The sequence below is a fragment of the Bufo gargarizans genome, chromosome 8 (assembly GCF_014858855.1).
Source record: "Bufo gargarizans isolate SCDJY-AF-19 chromosome 8, ASM1485885v1, whole genome shotgun sequence".
In the NCBI taxonomy this organism is placed as follows: domain Eukaryota; kingdom Metazoa; phylum Chordata; class Amphibia; order Anura; family Bufonidae; genus Bufo; species Bufo gargarizans.
The window spans coordinates 108,893,172-108,912,851 of record NC_058087.1 but is presented as its reverse complement, the minus strand read 5'-3'; the positions used below and the strand labels follow the sequence as shown (position 1 = coordinate 108,912,851).

Here is a 19,680-nt window from a genome sequence, read left to right as displayed (position 1 = left end):
GCGCTGCGGGACGGAGAAGAGAGTTGAAAGTGTTAAAAAAATTGTTTAGGGTTGTGGACCAGGGAAGATATGAGAGATGAGAAGTAGGCCTATTTTGCATCAGGTTCACTCGTATTAATAAATATGGGCCAAACTAGCTTACCAGTCCGAGGTCACTTAGCTATTCTCAAGACACATCAAATAAGCCATTTTTATTTTATCTCGGGCACTTCTTTTTAGCCTAAGATAACACAGCAGAATGAAAGGAGTTATGGACTAGATGTTTGTCATAAAAAATAGCCAGAGGAGAGAGCGGATAATTCTAGATCTTCATCAAATCCCAGTATGAAGTTTTCCATGACCAGGAAGGCATCAAACATAAGCCAAACACCCCAGCTATCCAGTTGCATAACACTGAGGTTGTGTTCACCAACAAAAGCCAGGGCTAATTGCAACTCCACAGGATAGGAAATGTTTCAGAAGGGGAAATATCCCGGTTTGTCTAGCATGCTGCTTCCTGGTTTTTTTGGAAATGGATGGGGGAGGAGGTTAGGTACATGGCACCTTGTTACACAATACATTAAAATGTCCCACCTCTAGGCAAACTAGCCTATTGTAAGTTGTACTTGTCTGTTAGTAATTAAATATTATAACTGAAATGTTTAATTGGCAATCAGAAAATGAAAAAAGGAATGCTATTGCTAAGAGAATGAACAATGTCATTACAGATATCTTGCTCTGCATGCCTCTTTAAAAATGCCATGATATTGAAAGTTTTGGATACTAGGGCAAATTATTCCTAGAATGCAACAGAATATTAATTGAGTATTGGTTAGCAGTGATTAATCATGCTATTTAATTTTTTTATATTTTTTTTGCAGCAAGGAGCGAGCAATGCTGAAAAATTTGACTATGTAAGTATCAAAATAGTTCTCTAGTTAACATGTTTTTTCTCCATTGAAACAAACCTTTATATTGTCCATAGCTCTAAACCAGTCAGCTCCACAGTCACCACATTTAGACTAAAGAATATAATGCACTGCTGTTTATTTTTATTTTTTTTATTAATCTGTGTTACCTTCCCAGCACTTAAAAGAAAAATTGCATAACTGGACAAGATTTAAAAGATTGAATTGTATACGGAAAACAAAAAAATATGCACTTTATATAGTTAACAGTACTTTTTTTATGTATTTATGTTAATAGAAAAAAAACATGTAATTCCGTACTTGCTTGAATTAAAGTTTCCTTCAATTGCTCTGGTTTTTATTGGCTCTTCCTATCGTAATAAATGTGATCAAGCTTCTACTGCTTTAAGAACATGATCTCAGGGTTATTTCTTCCTATCATTGGTGTCCCCTGAACCTTGTTGGCCTTGGCACTAACCTTTGGTTATAATTGTTGTATTCCAACAATGGGGTCCTGTGTTAACGAGCATTTACACGAAAACGCTGGTTAACGATGATCTGGAAGTCTAAAACTGCCACGATTACCCAATGAATGAGCAAACGCTTGGTCATCAGGCAATTGTGATTTTTAAGCAGGCTTAAAAATCATTGTTTGCTGGCGGCCTATCGTGCTGTGTAATCAAGATCTGCTGCCAAAAAACAACTAGACAGCATGGGGATGAGCGATTGCACAACAATCGCTCCTTCCCATGCTGTGAAGATGATCGCTGCATCTAATAACAGCAGTCTCCTCTGCTAGCGAGCATTTGATTGTCGGGAAGGAATGGTTCTGTTCGTCTAATATAGCCCTAAGTTGCAGATCCTGTCTTAGATTTTAGACTTTAGGATGTAAGGGATAAAATATATGGTCAACTTTGAGGGAAACTCCATGGCAAAACCCAGTCTAGAACATTCAGATTTTGGAGCTTATCCTTAATTTACACATGGTGGATTTTTTTTTTTTCTTTTGTAGTTATTACATAGTTACATAGTTAATACGGTTGAAAAAAGACAAACATCCCTTGAAAAAAGTTCAACCAAGGGATAGGTGGGGATGCAAATCCCAGAAGGAAGTAAGACTCTTCTACACGTTTTCATAAGCATTTATATATTTTTTTCTTTTAAGAATTCGTCTTTTGAAAACTGTCCACTGCTCCTGCTGTGACCACGTCCTGAGGAAGTCTATTCCACAGATTCACAGTTCTCACAGTAAAGAAGCTTTGACGCTTCTGGAGACTGAACTTTTTCTTCTTCAGTCGGAGGCAGTGCCCCTTGTCTTTTGAGCACATTTTACATGGAACAGCTTTTTGCCGTATTTTTTGTATGGCCCATTTATATACTTGTACAGGTTAACCATGTCCCCCCTTAGACGTCTATTCTCAAGACTAAATAAATTCTATTATTTTAATCTTTCTTCATAACTAAGACCCTTCATGCCCCTTATCATTTTAGTTGCTCTCCTCTGTACTTGTTCCAGCTGCAGTGCATCGTTTCTATGTACTGGTGCCCAGAACTAGACTGTGTATTCCAGATGAGGCCGCACCAGCGCTTTGTAAAGTGGTAGTATTACATCCCTGCCCCGCGAGTCCATGCCTCCTTTAATGCATGACAATATCCTGGTGGCCTTAGAAGCAGCTGATTGACATTGTATACTATAATTTAATCTACCATCCACAAGGACACCCAAATCCTTCTCTATAAGTGACTCCCCCAGTGCTACATCACCTAGGACATATGAAGCACAGAGATTATTACTACCAAGATGCATAACTTTACATTTGTCCACATTGAACCTCATTTGCCAAGTTGATGCCCAAACAATCAGGGTGTTCAAGTCAGCATGTAGTTTGTGGACATCTTCTATAGACCGTACAGTTCTACATAGCTTAGTGTCATCTGCAAAAATACATATGGTGCTATTAATCCCGTCCTCAATATCATGAATAAATAAATTAAATAATAAGCGGCCCAGCACTGAACCTTGGGGTACACCACTTTTATACTGGGACCATTCTGAATAGGAATCATTGACCACAACTCTCTGAACACAGTCCTTCAGCCAGTTTTCGATCCAATTGCAAACTATACTTTCCAAGCCAATAGACCTAACTTTACTTATTAAGCGTCTATGAGTGACAGTATCAAAAGCCTTTGCAAAATCCAAAAGCACTACATCCACAGCCGCCCCTCTGTCCAGGTTACTACCCACCTCCTCATAAAAACAAATCAGGTTAGTCTGACAACTTCTGTCCTTGGTATATAGTCCCTTAAGTTTCATTACATTTTTTCCCACAACAGAAGTTAAACTAACTGGTCTGTAATTGCCTGTGGAGGACCTTAATCTTTTTTTGAATATGGCACCACGTTTGCCTTGCGCCAATCACTTGGCACTGTACCAGTCCCTAGAGAATCCTTCAAAATTATAAACAGGGGTACATCAATGACTGAACAGAGCTCTTTAAGCACTCTTGGGTGTAATCCATCTGGACCCGGAGTTTTGTTCACATTTACCCTATTTAACTTCTCTTGGACCATAGCTACAGTTAGCTGAATGAGTATATTACTGAATGTACTAACAACCCCTGCACCACAGATATCAGCTCCTTTGTCTTCTTTTGTATATACAGAGCTAAAAAACCTATTTAGGAACTCTGTCTTTTCCTTATCTTCAGTGACTACCCCCCCACACCCTTTACAATTATTTAGGGGACCTACCTACTCATACCTAGTTTTTTTTTAGCATTTATATATTTGGGATTTGTTTTGCTACCTGTTGTTTGTTTTGTATCTTTATTCTCTCCTTTTTGCAGATTTTATTAAGCCCTTTGTAATCTTCAAACACTACAGCTGACCCCTCAGATTTGTATTTTTTAAATGCCCTAATTTTGTCTTTTATTGCTGTTTTTACAGTAGCTGTAAGCCATGGGGGTTTAATTTAAGCCGTTTATACTTGTTACCTTAAAGGATACATTTTTTAGTGCAATTACTTAATGTGGATTTGAAGCTCTCCCAATTATCCTCTGTATTATTATGTGACAGTAGCTGTTCCCAGTTTATGCCCTGAAATTCAGCCCTCAACCCAGGGAAATTTGCCTTTTTGAAATTCAGTGTCTTTGCTCTGCCCGACATAGTTTGCTTCCTATAGTTTAGGGAGAATACAATTATATTGTGGTCACTATTACCTAATGTTTCTCGACAGAGTTTGCTTCCTATAGTTTAGGGAGAATACAATTATATTGTGGTCACTATTACCTAATGTTTCTTGAACAGTAACATTACCAACAAGCTCTGCATCATTAGAAATTATCAGATCCAACAGAGCATCACCCCTAGTGGGAGCTTCTACAAACTGGCCCATAAAGTGGTCCTGCAGCAAGTTGAGGAATTTTCTCCCCTTTGCAGTTGAGGTAGAACCATGACCCCAGTCAATGTCTGGGAAGTTAAAATCTCCATTATGACTACTGTACCAGCATGTGCCGCCCGCTCTATTTGGTTATACAGTTGCGTTTCTATCTCTTCTGTGATGTTAGGGGGTTTATAGATTACACCAAGTATTATTTTTTTCAGTGTTTATATCCCTTTGAACTTCCACCCATGAGGTTTCCACATCCTCACCAACCTCACGCACAATTGCCCCTTTCACACTTGTCTTCAGATCACTCCTCACATACAGGCACACGCCACCACCTTTTCTATTGACCTGGTCTTTAGTAAATAGTGTAAAACTCTTAATATTAACAGCCCAGTCATGCAAAGAGTCCAACCATGTCTCAGCCACACCAACTACATCTATGTGCTCTTCTAGTACCATAGCCTCCAGCTCCTCCATTTTGCTAGCTAGACTTCTGGCATTTGTGAAAATACATTTTAAATTACTATTACCTGGAAAGTGATTATCCAGGATTTTTTGGTTACCTTGGTTAATTTTTGTATGTAACAGGTTCTTATTACCAGCAGTTCTATTTTTTATAACTGTATAGTTATTCCCAGTCTTCTCCCTATTTTCCTTGCTAACCCGGCCCCCACTAAATCCCCACTGTCCCCTTCTATAACCCACTCTCTATGTACACTATCTACCCCCTTATTAGTATGATCCTTCCCCCACCCCCCAAGATCCTAGTTTAAAAGCTCCTCCAGCCATCTAACCATTTTTTCCCCCAGGGCACTTGCACACTCCCCATTGAGGTGCAGCCCGCCCCTACTGTAGAGCCTGTAACCCTAAAAAAAAAAAGTTTTCTTTATTTTCATGACTATGAAAATTGTAGATTCACACTGAAGGCATCAAAACTATGAATTAACACATGTGGAATTATATACATAAAGCCCCTTTCACACGGGCGTTGCAGGAAAATGTGCGGGTGTGTTGTGGGAACACCCGCGATTTTTCAGCGCTTGTGCAAAACATTGTAATGCGTTTTGCACTCACGTGAGAAAAATCACACGTGTTTGGTACCCAAACCCGAACTTCTTCACAGAATTAACACATGTGGAATTATATAACAAAAAAGTGTGAAACAACTGAAAATATGTCATATTCTAGGTTCTTCAAAATAGCCACCTTTTGCTTTGATTACTGCTTTGCACACTCTTGGCATTCTCTTGATGAGCTTCAAGAGGTAGTCACCTGAAATGGTTTTCCCTTCACAGGTGTGCCCTGTCAGGTTTAATAAGTGGGATTTTTTGCCTTATAAATGGGGTTGGGACCATCAGTTGCCTTGTGGAGAAGTCAGGTGGATACACAGCTGATAGTCCTACTGAATAGACTGTTAGAATTTGTATTATGGCAAGAAAAAAGCAGCTAAGTAATGAAAAACCAGTGGCCATAATTACTTTAAGAAATGAAGGTCAGTCAGTCCGAAAAAATTTGGAAAACTTTGAAAGTATCCCCAAGTGCAGTCACAAAAACTATCAAGCGCTACAAAAAAACTGGCTCACATGCGGACCACCCCAGGAAAGGAAGACCAAGAGTCACCTCTGCTGCGGAGGATAAGTTCATCCGAGTCACCAGCCTCAGAAATCGCAGGTTAACAGCAGCTCAGATTAAAGACCAGGTCAATGCCACACAGAGTTCTAGCAGCAAACACATCTCTAGAACAACTGTTAAGAGGAGACTGTGTGAATCAGGCCTTCATGGTAGAATATCTGCTAGGAAACCACTGCTAAGGACAGGCAACAAGCAGAAGAGACTTGTTTGGGCTAAAGAACACAAGGAATGGCCATTAGACCAGTGGAAATCTGTGCTTTGGTCTGATGAGTCAAAATTTGAGATCTTTGGTTCTAACCACCGTGTCTTTGTGCGACGCAGAAAAGGTAAACGAATGGACTCTACATGCCTGGTTCCCACTGTGAAGCATGGAGGAGGAGCTGTGATGGCGTGGGGGTGCTTTGCTGGTGACACTGTTGAGGATTTATTCAAGATTGAAGGCATACTGAACCAGCATGGCTACCACAGCATCTTTGCAGCGGCATGCTATTCCACCCGGTTTGCGTTTAGTTGGACCATCATTTATTTTTCAACAGGACAATGACCCCAAACACACCTCCAGGCTGTGTAAGGGCTATTTGACCATGAAGGAGAGTGATGGGGTGCTGCGCCAGATGACCTGGCCTTCACAGTCACCGGACCTGAACCCAATTGAGATGGTTTGGGGTGAGCTGGACCGCAGAGTGAAGGCAAAAGGGACAGCAAGTGCTAAGCATCTCTGGGAACTCCTTCAAAACTGTTGGAAGACCATTTCAGGTGACTACCTCTTGAAGCTCATCAAGAGAATGCCAAGAGTGTTCAAAGCAGTAATCAAAGCAAAAGGTGGTACTTTGAAGAACCTAGAATATGACATAATTTCAGTTGTTTCACACTTTTTTGTTATGTATATAATTCCACATGTGTTAATTCATAGTTTTGATGCCTTCAGTGTGAATCTAAAATTTTCATTATCATGAAAATAAAGAAAAGTCTTTGAATGAGAAGGTGTGTCCAAACTTTTGGCCTGTACTGTACATCATCACATTTCCTTTTCCTACTGCACAGCAAAGATGAAGACAGAAGAGAAGCCGGGCTGCCCGAACAAGTAGATTAAGGTGAGTTAAAAAAAATTTAACCCCTCCAGCCCTATTGTGTACTATGCATTCTGTATTAAGAATGCTATTATTTTCCCTTATAACCATGTTATATATGAAAATAATAAAGATCGGGTCGCCATCACGATCGTCTCCTAGCATCCGTGCGTGAAAATCGCACCGCATCCGCAGTTGCTTGCGATTTCCATGCAGCCCCATTCACTTCTATGGAGCCTGCGTTGCGTGAAAAACGCACAATATAGAGCATGCTGCAATTTTCATGCAACACACAAGTTATGCGTGAAAATCACCGCTCATGTGCACAGCCCCATAGAAATGAATGGGTCCGTATTCAGTGTGAGTGCAATGCGTTCACCTCGCGCATTGCACCCGCATGGAAATCTTGCCCGTGTGAAAGGGGTCTTAAGGGTGCAGAGCACAGTTGATATCACAGTTGAGACGGTGGGGTGCTGTAGATGTCATTATTAAGGGGTGGGGTGCTGTGGAGCTCATTGTTAAGGGGACAGGTAGCCGCGATGGTCACTGTTTAAGTTTGTGACAACTGTGATTTCGTAGTAAAGAGATCACAGAGAGGCACGGAGCATTTTCAGTCATGTTAATGCTCTGTGCCTCTGCAGTCTGCATCGGGTCTTGGCTGTCAATCACGGAGCGGATGCCACGCACGGCATCTGGTCGTGTGAAACAGCGCTTAAGGGGGTGGGGTGCTGTGGAGGTCCCTGTTAAGGAGGTGGGGTGCTGTGGAGGTCACTGTTAACGGGTGGGATGCTGTGGATAACTGTTAAGGGGCAAGGCACTGCAGAGGCCACTGTTAAGAGGGGAGGCCACTGTTAAGAGGGGAGGCCACTGTTAAGAGGGGAGGCCACTGTTAAGAGCGTGAGGTGCTGTGGAGGTCACAATTAAGGGAGTGGATTGCTGGTGAGGTCACTTTTAAGGGGGTGGAGTGCTGTTGAGGTCATAGTTAAATGGGGCAGACACTGTGGAGGTCACTGTTTAGTGAACAGTTAATATTATAATGTGTAACTGCTGGAGTATATAGGGCTACTAGCAATTTCCCAGTAAACAAAGGCAAGGATTAGCCTCCTGGGCACCTTTTGGAACAAATCCAATAAACACACAAGCAGACCAACACTTCATACTTGGGCAGCACTGGGTACTCTTTCCACCCTGGCATTTACACACAGGTTTTTATATATCTTTTTTTTTTTTTTTTTTTTATCGTCTGATATAACGGTAAGCTCCACAGTATTCCACCCCCTATATAGTGACCACTACAGCGCCCTGCTCCCTTAACAGTGACCTCCACAGCATCCCGGCCCCATCACACTGACCTTCACAGCACCTCGCCTCCTTAACAATTACAGCATCCTGCCCTTTAACAGTGACTTCCGAAATGCCCCACCTCAATAACTGTGTCCTCCATAGCACCCCACCCCATTAAATGACCTCCAAAGTGCCTTTCACCCTTTACAGTGACACCTACAGCACCCCACCCCCTTAACAGTGACCTCCACAGTGCTCTACCTCCACAGTGCCTCCCCTTAACTGTGACCTCTACAACGTCACAACCCCCTCAACAGTGGCCTATAACAGTAAAGAAAAATGGCTTTGTTATGGAAACCAGGTGTGAAACTGTGTGTATGTCAGTAAGGTGATTGCTAAAGACCTGTGAGCTTCTTTTAGCTAATAAGGGTCATGTGACCGTGTGTATGTCAGTGATCTGATATGAGTGAAGGAGCTGCCAGTTTTTATTGGCTAATACGGGTCATGTGATGGTGCCATGTTGGCATTTTTGGGAATATCTCCAGAAAGTTACATCCTAGAGAGCTGAGATGTATATGAAAACTTTCCCAGACACCTGATTTACCAATTTGGTGTCCCAATGGTTCAAGCGTTTGGATAGCTATAGAGGACCGACAAACAGACATTGATTTTTATAATATAGATAAGCAGGTTTTGACATGCACACACCCACTGATAAACACATACTGTACTCACAAATACACACACTTATTTACTTACAGGCTGTTGCAGGTTCTACTTTTTCCTCCTTCTCTGGAGTCTTTTGGAAGCTGAAGGACCTGTGATCATGTGACCTCCCTTGCTGGCGTAGATTTAGACCATTTTCTACGCCTAAAACAGGAGTAGAAAATGATAAATGAGACGGGCCTGCCAGACCACCCCTTCCTCGCACACATCTCGACCCTTTTTTAGACCTGGTGTTAGTGGGGAAAAGTTGCAGATTGCGGTGCAAATAATCTTTTTGCCGCAATCTGTGACATATATACTCCAAAAGGTGGTTAATGACCCCCTTTGTATTCACTATTTGTCCCCATCACCCAGAATGGAGGGATAGAATTTCTCACTGTAAATTTCCTGATTACACTGACCTGGCATAGTCTCTGTGACAACGGTGATGTAGCAGTGGCAAACATAGTTCAGAAACAGAAAGAGATTTGCAACAGGTGATCAACTGAAGCATATGGGGCAAAGAGAATAACAAAGTCCAAAGCAAGCTGATGTCTAAGCAGTGAGACCACAGGTGTCAGCAATCCAAGGGGCAAAAAGAATAGCAAAGTTTTAGAGCTTATGCACATAACTATTGTCATTTCTACTGAACAGAACGTCCTGCCCAATCCTTGTCTGTAAAATGGAATGCAATTTTTTTTTACAGGGCCGTTGAATGGATGGAATGGATATACAGATGCGGACAGCACACAGGTGTGCTTTCCGCATATGTTACGGCTCCAATGGGTCCTCATCCGACCCGTAAAAATTGTTTGTATGCATGAGCAATTAAGCAAGAACAAGTCAAAGCCCTCCCGGATTCACAGGTTTTAGCAAAGCAATAAACAGGTCAGAGAGAAGTCCAAGGGTCAGCAACAATGAGAAAACAGAAAACAGCTGTGCTCTGCAGAGAGACTAGCACAATACTTATAACCTGGAAAAGTCTGCTGACTGTCACTGGCATAATATTTATTGTTAAATGTTTATTGAAAGTCTGTTCAGTACAGTGTAATTACAAAACACAGACGGTGCAGTCTGTAAATGAGTACAATTGACAGACTGTTTTTTCATGTTATACTATGCAAAAATGAGAGACAATACAAAACTAGGCAAATGTAAAACCTTTGATTTGAGAAACTCTGTTATAGAAGGATGGAGAGAGAGAGAGGAAAATAGAAACAGAAGAGAAAAGGAAGTAAAAGAAGAGAAAGATGTATATTTTGTGATAATTGTGATATAAAAGATTATGATCCAGTGCTATGCTTTATGCTGCAATATCGGAGCAGATAAGGAACCAAGTCGAAAACAGTTGATAGGAATAAAACTGGGACCAGGGTTGCTAAGTCTTAAAGAATGTCAAGCATTTATTATCCTCAAATGCTTTTACTTTTTCCATTTTTATTAGAAAATCCAAGGCATCAGACCATTGTGCTGTGGACGGTGGTGAGGGCGACCTCCACTCTCTAGGAATTATGTGTCATGTCACCACAATAATGTGGCGCAACAAACACTTTATGGTCATAGAGACATTCCCCTGGAAAAGGGACAAAAGAGCCACCTCTGGGATGAGGACCAGGGAAGTTTGACAGATAAAATTGTTGAATAAAATGATATCTTGCCACAAGGGAGAGATCAAAGGGCAGCTCCACCAAATATGGGACATGGTACCTGGAGCCAGGGAATAACGCTAACAATAAACAGAAACCGAAGGAAACATGCAATGTCGTTTGACAGGCGTTTTATACCGGTGAGTCAATATTTTGTAGTTAAAGGGAACCTGTCACCTGGATTTTGGATATAGAGCTGAGGACATGGGTTGCTAGATGGCCGCTAGCACATCTGTAATACCCAGTCCCCATAGCTCTGTGTGCTTTTATTGTGTATAAAAAACAATTTGATATATATGCAAATTAACCTGAGATGAGTCAGAGCTTGAAAATATGACTCTTCTCTGGTCACACAAGTAAGATATGACTCTTTTATGTTAATTTGCGTATGTATTAAATCGTTTTTTTTTTACACAATAAAAGGACACAGAGCTATGGGGACTGGATATTGCGGATGTGCTAGCGGCCATCTAGCAACCCATGTCCTCAGTTCTATACCCAAAATCCCGGTGACAGGTTCCCTTTAAGCTCTTAAATACAATTAGAAACAGAAGGTTTATGAGAGAAAATAACAGATGTAGTCCACTGTACCTGAGAGAGTGTACATCCCAGATCTTTCTCCCAAGTGGCAACGAAACCCTCTCTCTTTCTGAAGAATCATTTTATAGATACGAAAGATAGTGTGAGTGGTCAGTGATGCTAGAAAAAAAGTGATTCAGATGGACGAAGAGAATAGGAAACAGTAGACATAGGGGCCAATTTACAAATAAGCCCCTGCAGGTGAAATTGTTGAAGCCAAGCACCCCTTGGAGTCTTCTCAGCACCCACTAAATCTGTTAACATTCACCCTGGTAACAGGATCCATCTTAAAATTAAGAAAGGAAGAAGAACTCATACTACGACCAAGGAGAGAATGGTTTCCCGCTGGCCTGGGGATGCTATCAGGTGTGAGGAATAAACAAACCTTGACCAAGACAAGTGTAAAGGGCATTAGAAAGGACAAAGAGGGAGATATTTTACATACCTTTCACTGAGCCAAAACACCCCTTATGCCTGAATGGGATTAAGGGTATGTTTGGGTTCGCTGGGGGGCCCAATGCCGACCCAAACACCCACATACTGCGGCGGGGCACAGGAGCGCATAGTTCCCTGCCCCGCCAACGATCAACACCATAGTCTTCAAACCTAGTAGGCCTGAGGCCTATGTGGTAGTATAATCCCGGCGCAGGCATGCGTGATGATATAATCACACGCCAGGATGCAGGACAGTGAAGATTGCGCGCCTGCAGTCTACCTTACCATCCCGGACACAGGTAAGTATTAGCTTTTCTTTTTATTTTTTCTGTGTGTTCTAACTTTTGGGGGCAGAGGAGGACATGGGGGCAACTCACTTTAGGGGGCACAGTGTGGGGGTAAATTATTATATAACTTAATATAATAACTTAATTGGGGGCAGATTATTGCATGGGGACAAATTAATTAATAGGAGTGCAGTGTGGGGCAAATTACATCATGGGGACAAATTACTGTGTGGGGGCAAATTATTTAATGGGAGGGCGGTGTGGGGAAAATGATTACATGGGGCAGTGTAGGGGAAATTACTGTATGGGGGCAGTGAAGGGGAAATTACTGTATGGGAGCAGTGTGGCTGAAATTACTATATTGGGGCAGTGTAGGGGAAATTACTGTATGGGAGCAGTGTGGATGAAATTACTATATTGTGCCAAAGTGGGGGAAATTACTGTGTGGGGGCATTGCTATTAGGGGACATTATTTTTGGGGACACTATACAGTTATTATTACCTGGAGCAAAATATAGGGTGCTATTATTACTAGGGGACATTATAAATGCTGTAGACCCGATAGTGACCTTTGGGTCAAACTGGTGTAAAGTAGAACTGGCTTAGTATCCCACGGTAACAGATTCCAGCTTTCATTTTTGACAGCTCCTTTGGAAAATGAAAGGTGGAATCTGATTGGTTGCTATGGGCAACTAAGCCAGTTCTACTTTACACCAGTTTGATAAATGACTCCAATTATGTGAAATCTAATGTGTCTGTGTAACAAACTGTAGAGACGGCTGAAAGAATTTGTCATGGTGTTTAGGGTCAAACAGAAGAGAAGAGGAAAAAGAAGATCTACATGACAGGAGATGTCACTGGATGTGATAGGTACGTGGTGCTGTATTCTCCTATATGTAGGGCTGGCTAACTGCTGTGACCTGCAGCTCATCTTCCCCTCCAAGTTTTTTTTATCATAATCATATGTAGTAACAAAGGCCAAAAAAAGACATTTGTCCATCCATTTTGGCCTGTTATCCTGCTAGTTGATGCAGAATAAGGCAAAAAAATAAATAAAACCCTGTGAGGCAGAAGCAAATTTCCCCCACTTTAGGGGAATAAAAAATTCCTTCCCGACTCCAATCAGGCATTCAGACCAGCTCCCTGGATCAACGACCCCTCTCTAGTAGCTAAAGCCTGTAATATTTTTACGCTCCAGAAATACATCCAGACCCCTCTTGAATTCCTTTATTGTACTCACCATCACCACCTCCTCAGGCAGAGAGTTCCATAGTCTCACTGCTCTTACCGTAAAGAATCCTCTTCTATGTTTGTGTACAAACCTTCTTTCCTCCAGACGCAGAGGATGTCCCCTCGTCACAGTCACAGTCCTGGGGATAAATAGATGATGGGATAGATCTCTGTACTGACCCCTGATATATTTATGCATATTAATTAGATCTCCCCTCAGTTGTCTTTTTTCTAAAGTGAATAACCCTAATTTTGATAATCTTTCAGGGTACTGTAATTGCCCCATTCCAGTTATTACTTTAGTTGCCCTCCTCTGGAGCCTCTCCAGCTCTGCTATGTCTGCCTTGTTTACAGGAGCCCAGAACTGTACACAGTACTCCATGTGTGGTCTGACAAGCGATTTGTAAAGTTTGGACTATGTTCTTATCACGGGCATCTATAGCCCTTTTGATGCAACCCATTTTCTTAATGTAAACCAAAACTGGACTCAGAACAGCTTAGTTTGAACAAGTACAAAAACTTTTATTAAACTTACAATGATAAAAATTGTTACATATCCATACATATAAATGAGCAGCAAAATGCCACACAGGATAACGTTGATTGGTCTGTTGTAAAACAAATGACAATAGATAATCCCAAACCGTGCAGAGTATATCCGGGATCCAGGAGGACTTGGTCTGTATCAATTTTTGTATTTCCCCTAGTCAGTGTTTACAATTTGCATTATGCACTTTATATTGTATTGACTGTTAGCCGTGTAAGAATATACTCTGCACAGTTTGGGATTATCTATTGTCATTTGTTTTACAACAGACCAATCAACGTTATCCTGTATGGCATTGTGCTGCTCATTTATATGTATGGATATGTAACAATTTTTATCATTGTAAGTTTAATAAAAGTTTTTGTACTTGTTCAAACTAAGCTGTTCTGAGTCCAGTTTTGGTTTAAAATACGTAATTGCTCGAGAACAGAGTTTGTACCGGGCGTTTGTTCGCTCTGCGTATATTTGGAATTCCATTTTCTTAATGGCCTTGGCAGCAGCTGCCTGACACTGTTTTTTGCAGCTTAGTTTGCTCTTTATTAAAATTCCTAGATCCTTTTCCATGTCAGTGTTACCGAGTGTTTTACCATTTAGTATGTACGGGTGACTTGCATTATTCCTTCCCATATGCATAACTTGACATTTGTCAGTGTTAAACCTCATCTGCCACTTATCTGCCTAAGCCTCCAATCTATCCAGATCCCTCTGTAGTAGTATACTGTCCTCTTCAGTGTTAATTACTTTACACAGTTTAGTGTCACCTGCGAAAATTGATACTTTACTATGCAAGCCTTCTACAAGATCTTTAATAAATATATTGAAAAGAATAAGGCCCAATACTGACCCCTGAGGTACCCCACTAGTGACAGTGACCCAATCTGAGTGTGTACTGTTAATAACCACCCTCTGTTTTCTATCACTGAGCCAGTTACTTACCCACATACAGATGTTTTCTCCCAGTCCGAGCATTCTCATTTTATATACTAACCTTTTATGTGCTTTGGAGAAGTCCAGATATACAGTCCTGATCAAAAGTTTAAGGCCACTTGAAAAATGACAAAAAATCATATTTTACATTGTTGGATCTTAACATATTCCAAGTAGAGCTCCAACATGCAACAAGAAGAAATGAGATTGAGATAAACATTTTTTGAGCATTCAATTAATTGAAAATAACGATTAAACTGAAACAGGCTGTTTTTCAGCTGATCCAAACTTTAGGACCACATTCCTTTAAAAGGCCAAATCTGTGCAAAGATGTGGATTCGTTGTCATTTTCTGTCAGGTAGTCACACTTTTGAACGTGGTCGGGTTGCTGAACTGCATAAGCAGGGTCTCTCACAGCGCGCCATCGCTGCTGAGGTGGGATGCAGTAAGACAGTAATTTGGAATTTCTTAAATGATCCTGAGGGTTATGGAACAAAAAAGTCAAGTGGAAGACCCAAAATAATTTCACCAGCACTGAGCTGGAGGATCCAATTGGCTGTCCATCAAGACACTGGACGATCCTCAACCCAAATGAAGGCCCTTACTGCAGCCCCATAACCATCAGACGGCATCTGAGACTGGCATGACAAACAGATCCCACCTGAAATGTTTTCTACGCGCCACAGTGGCAGAGGGAGCCATAATGGTCTGGGGTGCTTTTTCCTTTAGTGGAACAATGGAGCTTCAGGAAGTGCAGGGGCATCAAACAGCCGCTGGCTATGTCCAGATATTGCAGAGAGCATTCCTCATGAGGGCCCTCGTCTGTGTGTTAACGACTGGGTTTTTCAACAGGACAACGCTACAGTACACAATGCCCGGAGGACAAGGGACTTCTTCCAGGAGAATAACATCACTCTTTTGGCCCATCCAACATGTTACCCTGATCTAAATCCAATTGAGAACCTTTGGGGATGGATGGCAAGGGAAGTTTACAAAAATGGACAACAGTTCCAGACAGTAGATGGCCTTCGTGCGTCTTCACTTGGAGAAATGTTCCCACTCACCTCATGGAAACGCTTGCATCAAGCATGCCGAAACAAATTTTTGAAGTGATCAACAATAACGGCAGAGCTACTGTTTGGAAGTTGGATTTCTGTTTTGGGGGGTTTTAGTTTTTTTTTTTGGAGGTGTGGTCCTAAACGTTTGATCAGCTGAAAAACAGCCTGTTTCAGTTTATTCAATGTTTTGATTAAATTGAATGCTCAAAAAATGTTTTGTCTCACTCCCATTTCTTCTTGTTGCATGTTGAAGCTCTACTTGGAACCTTGTTAAGATCCAGCCATGCTAAATATGATTTTTTGCCATTTTTAAAGTGGTCTTTTGATCCGGACTGTACGACATCCATTGATTCGCTGCTGTCAAGTCTAGAACTTACCTCCTCATAGAAACTGATTAAATTAGTTTGGCATCACCGATCCCTCACGAAGCCTTGCTGATATGGCGTTATTTGCTTATTTCCGTTGAGATGCTCTAATATATAATTTCTCTGAAAACCTTCAAACAATTTACCCACAACAGATGTTAAACTTACCGGCCTATAGTTTCCAGGCTCTGTTTTGGGACCCTTTTTGAATATTGGCACCACATTTGCCATGCACCAATCCTGTGGGACATTCCCTGTCAGTATAGAGTCTGCAAATATCAGAAATAAGGGTCTGGCTATGACATTACTTAATTCCCTTAGGTTACGGGGGTGTATGCCATCCGATCCTGGCGATTTGCCTATTTTACTCTTTTTAAGTCGCTGTTGTACTTCTTCCTGGGTCAGGCAGGACACATTTAATGGGGAATTTATTTTTACATTCTGCATGTCATCTGACAGTTTATTTTCCTCAGTGAATATATTGGATAAAAAAAAATTAACAGCTTTGCTTTCTCCTCGTCTCTCTCTGCGACTCCCCCCTCATTACTCTTTAAAGGGCCGACACCTTCAGATTTATACTTTTTAACATTTATATAATTGATGAACATTTTAGGGTTAGTTTTACTCTTTGGCAATTAATCTCTCGGTCTCTAGTTTGGCCGCTTTTATTTGCTTTTTACATGTTCTATTTCTTTTCCTTATAGTTTTTCAGTGCTTTCGTGCTACCCTCCTGTTTGTGTTTTATATGCTTTCTATTTGTCATTTATTGCTTTCTTTACATTTACTATTTATCCACATTGGTTTCGTTTTGTTCCTTAACCTTTTATTCCCTTTCCTCTCACAATTAGATTTAGTACCTCTCACAATTAGATTTTAGGATGCTTTTAAAGATATCCCATTTTGTGCCGGTATTTTTATTTTTGAGGACTTTGTCCCAGTTAGTTAGGCCTATGGCCTCTCTTAGTTGGCTAAATTTAGCTTTTTTTAATTTTTTTTTTTTTTGTTCCTCCCTGTAGAAACGCTCTTTTGAATGATAATTGGAAGGTTATTACTTTATGGTCACTATTTCCCAGGTCCCCCAACCTGCACGTCTGTTGTTCTGTCAGGCCTATTGGTTAATACTAAGTCCAGTATGGCCATCCCTCTAGTCAGGTCCTGAACCAGTTGGGAGAGGTAATTGTCTTTGGTTATTGCCAAGAACCTGTTTCCTTTATGAGATATACAGTCTATATCTGGGTAGTTTAATTCCCCCATAGTAACCACCTCATTATGATTTGCTGCCTAGTCTATCTCGTTTAGTAGTACGTTTTCTCTGGACTCTGGTATATTAGGTGGTTTATAGTAAACTATTAGTATTTTATTATTGTTTTTGTCTCCATGTATCTCTACCCGCAGTGACTCCACATGTCCATGTCCCTCACTTATATCTTCACGGAGTGTGGGCTTTAGACAAGACTTTACATAAAGGCAAACCTCTCACCCTCTCTGGATTTGACGATCCTTTCTAAACAGACTGTAACCTTGTACATTAAGTGCCCAGTCATAGCTATCATCCAGCCATGTCTCAGTTATTCCCACTATGTCATAGTTCTCCTCACACATCACTAATTCCAGCTCCCCAGTTTTATTAGTCAGGCTTCTGGTATTAGTATACATACATTTGTATTTATTTATTATTATTTTCAATAATTTTTATTGAAAATGAAAGCCATTACATATGATAAAGTATGAAGAAACACATACTGGTATCAATTGAAGACATATGTGTAACAACAGTGAACAAATAATAGGACAGGTTCCAAATTACATCATTACCATAGGATGTACCGTACAGCATAATTTACAAATCATAATAACAGTTAGCATGACTATAAGGGTTTAGTTAAGAACTGATATTGATAGACAATCCTCAATCATGTGGAATAGATGGAGGATCAGTGGATGGAGTGTTTAAGTTTCTGGATAAGAACCACTCTTTCCATTGAGCTCTGTAAGAAAGTATCCTACGGCTTTCCCAAGCAGCTAACTCTTCAAATCTACATAGCTGGTCTATTTTCCCCAGCCATAGGGAAACGGAGGGCACTTCTTCGGAGAGCTAATATTTTGGGATCAGAAAGCGTGCAGCACTTAACATGGTATGAAATAGCTTAATTGGTGTTTTTTGACATAGTGGGAAACAGACTCAGTAACGCTATTTGGGGGGATATTGGAATATTCATCCTACAGATTTTATTGGTGTTAATGAAAATATCCTTCCACCATTTCTGTAGAGGGGGGCATTCCCACCATATATGGAAGAATGATCCTCTATCTTTTTTACACCGCCAGCACGTATCTTTATTATTCGAGTCATAAAGGCAGGTTATGTCCGGGGTCCTGTACCACCTTGTCATTATTTTATATCCATTTTCTTGGATGCGGACGCACCTAGAGATTTTATGTGGTGTGAGTAGGAGTTTTGGTATTTCCTCCTGTGAGAAGTTAGTACTCAGACTGAATTATATATGTGAATAGGAATTATTAAAATATAACGTTTACTAAGTCCTTTAAAATTACGAGTGGGTGAAAAAACAACGATTATTATAACGATAATTATACAGAACTGCCGCAGACAAACAAGATTTACAAATACCTCTACGGATGTGTTTCACGTTGAGATAAAAAATGGTTTGATCTTACCACATCTAGTGGATGCTTCAGCCTGCGGTCCGTGGTTCAGGTATTCGGTGGTTGCCTGAATCTGTGTGACCTGGGTGCTGATGTCTTAGGCGGTGTGAAAACTCCTGTATCACCCTATTGTGTCTTTCCTACCTACAAAATGGGCTGGGAGCTATAAACACACCTGCCTAGCACACATGGAGCACTTGCCCCGACAGGGGCGACCCCATAACGAACCTGACCCTCGGTAGGGGCCTAATCCTATTGATACCCTAATTGTGCAGCCCTACACGCCATGTTTCGGTCTCAATGTCCAGACCTCATCAGGGGACTTCAACAATGTTTTCAAGGGTAATGAAAGAAGAAGGTATTGTTTAGCCTCGTACTTCCACTGTGGACATTCAATGGATCATATCCACACCATAGCATGGGAAGTGTCCCATGTAAGTTGTCTGTCTCACCCAAAATGGTCATCTGGGTGAGACAGACAACTCACATTGTTATAATAATGGTTGTTTTTTCACCCACTCGTAATTTTAAAGGACTTAGTAAACGTTATATTTTAATAATTCCTATTCACATATATAATTCAGTCTATTTTGGGTGTGATTATATACCGCCACACACTACGTTGTGAGCAGGTATAACCAATCTTTATAAGTTAGTACTCAGGTCTCGTTCCCACAACCTTATAAACGCTGGTTTAGTCAGACACTGGTGAGAGTATTTTTTTTATAGATTTGAGAGATTAGTTTAGTGCGTTTGGTTTTGTCTGATATTAAATTCTCAAACCAGGTCAAGGGACGTGACAGGTCCTTCAGAGGGATATTTTTTGCAACGAAGGCATGTAAAAAAGATAGCAAATAAGGGACTTTCTTACTTTCCAGGAATACTTCTAATAAAGATTCATTTTTCAGTGCTTCACCTTTATCATCATAAAGTGAGCTAAGAGGTAGTGTAGAGTTCCTAACTGAATTTG

General features: G+C 40.9%; 1 protein-coding gene across 2 annotated transcripts in view; it reads left to right on the top strand.

The window, feature by feature from the left end:
• GLS (glutaminase) overlaps positions 1 to 19,680 on the top strand; it is a 1,258,313-nt gene that overhangs the window by 604,553 nt on the left and 634,080 nt on the right. For both annotated transcript variants that reach the window (XM_044303244.1, XM_044303245.1), the window contains exon 8: positions 861 to 893. In XM_044303244.1, coding sequence (XP_044159179.1) covers positions 861 to 893 — 33 coding nt within the window. The remainder of the gene's footprint in view (positions 1 to 860; positions 894 to 19,680) is intronic.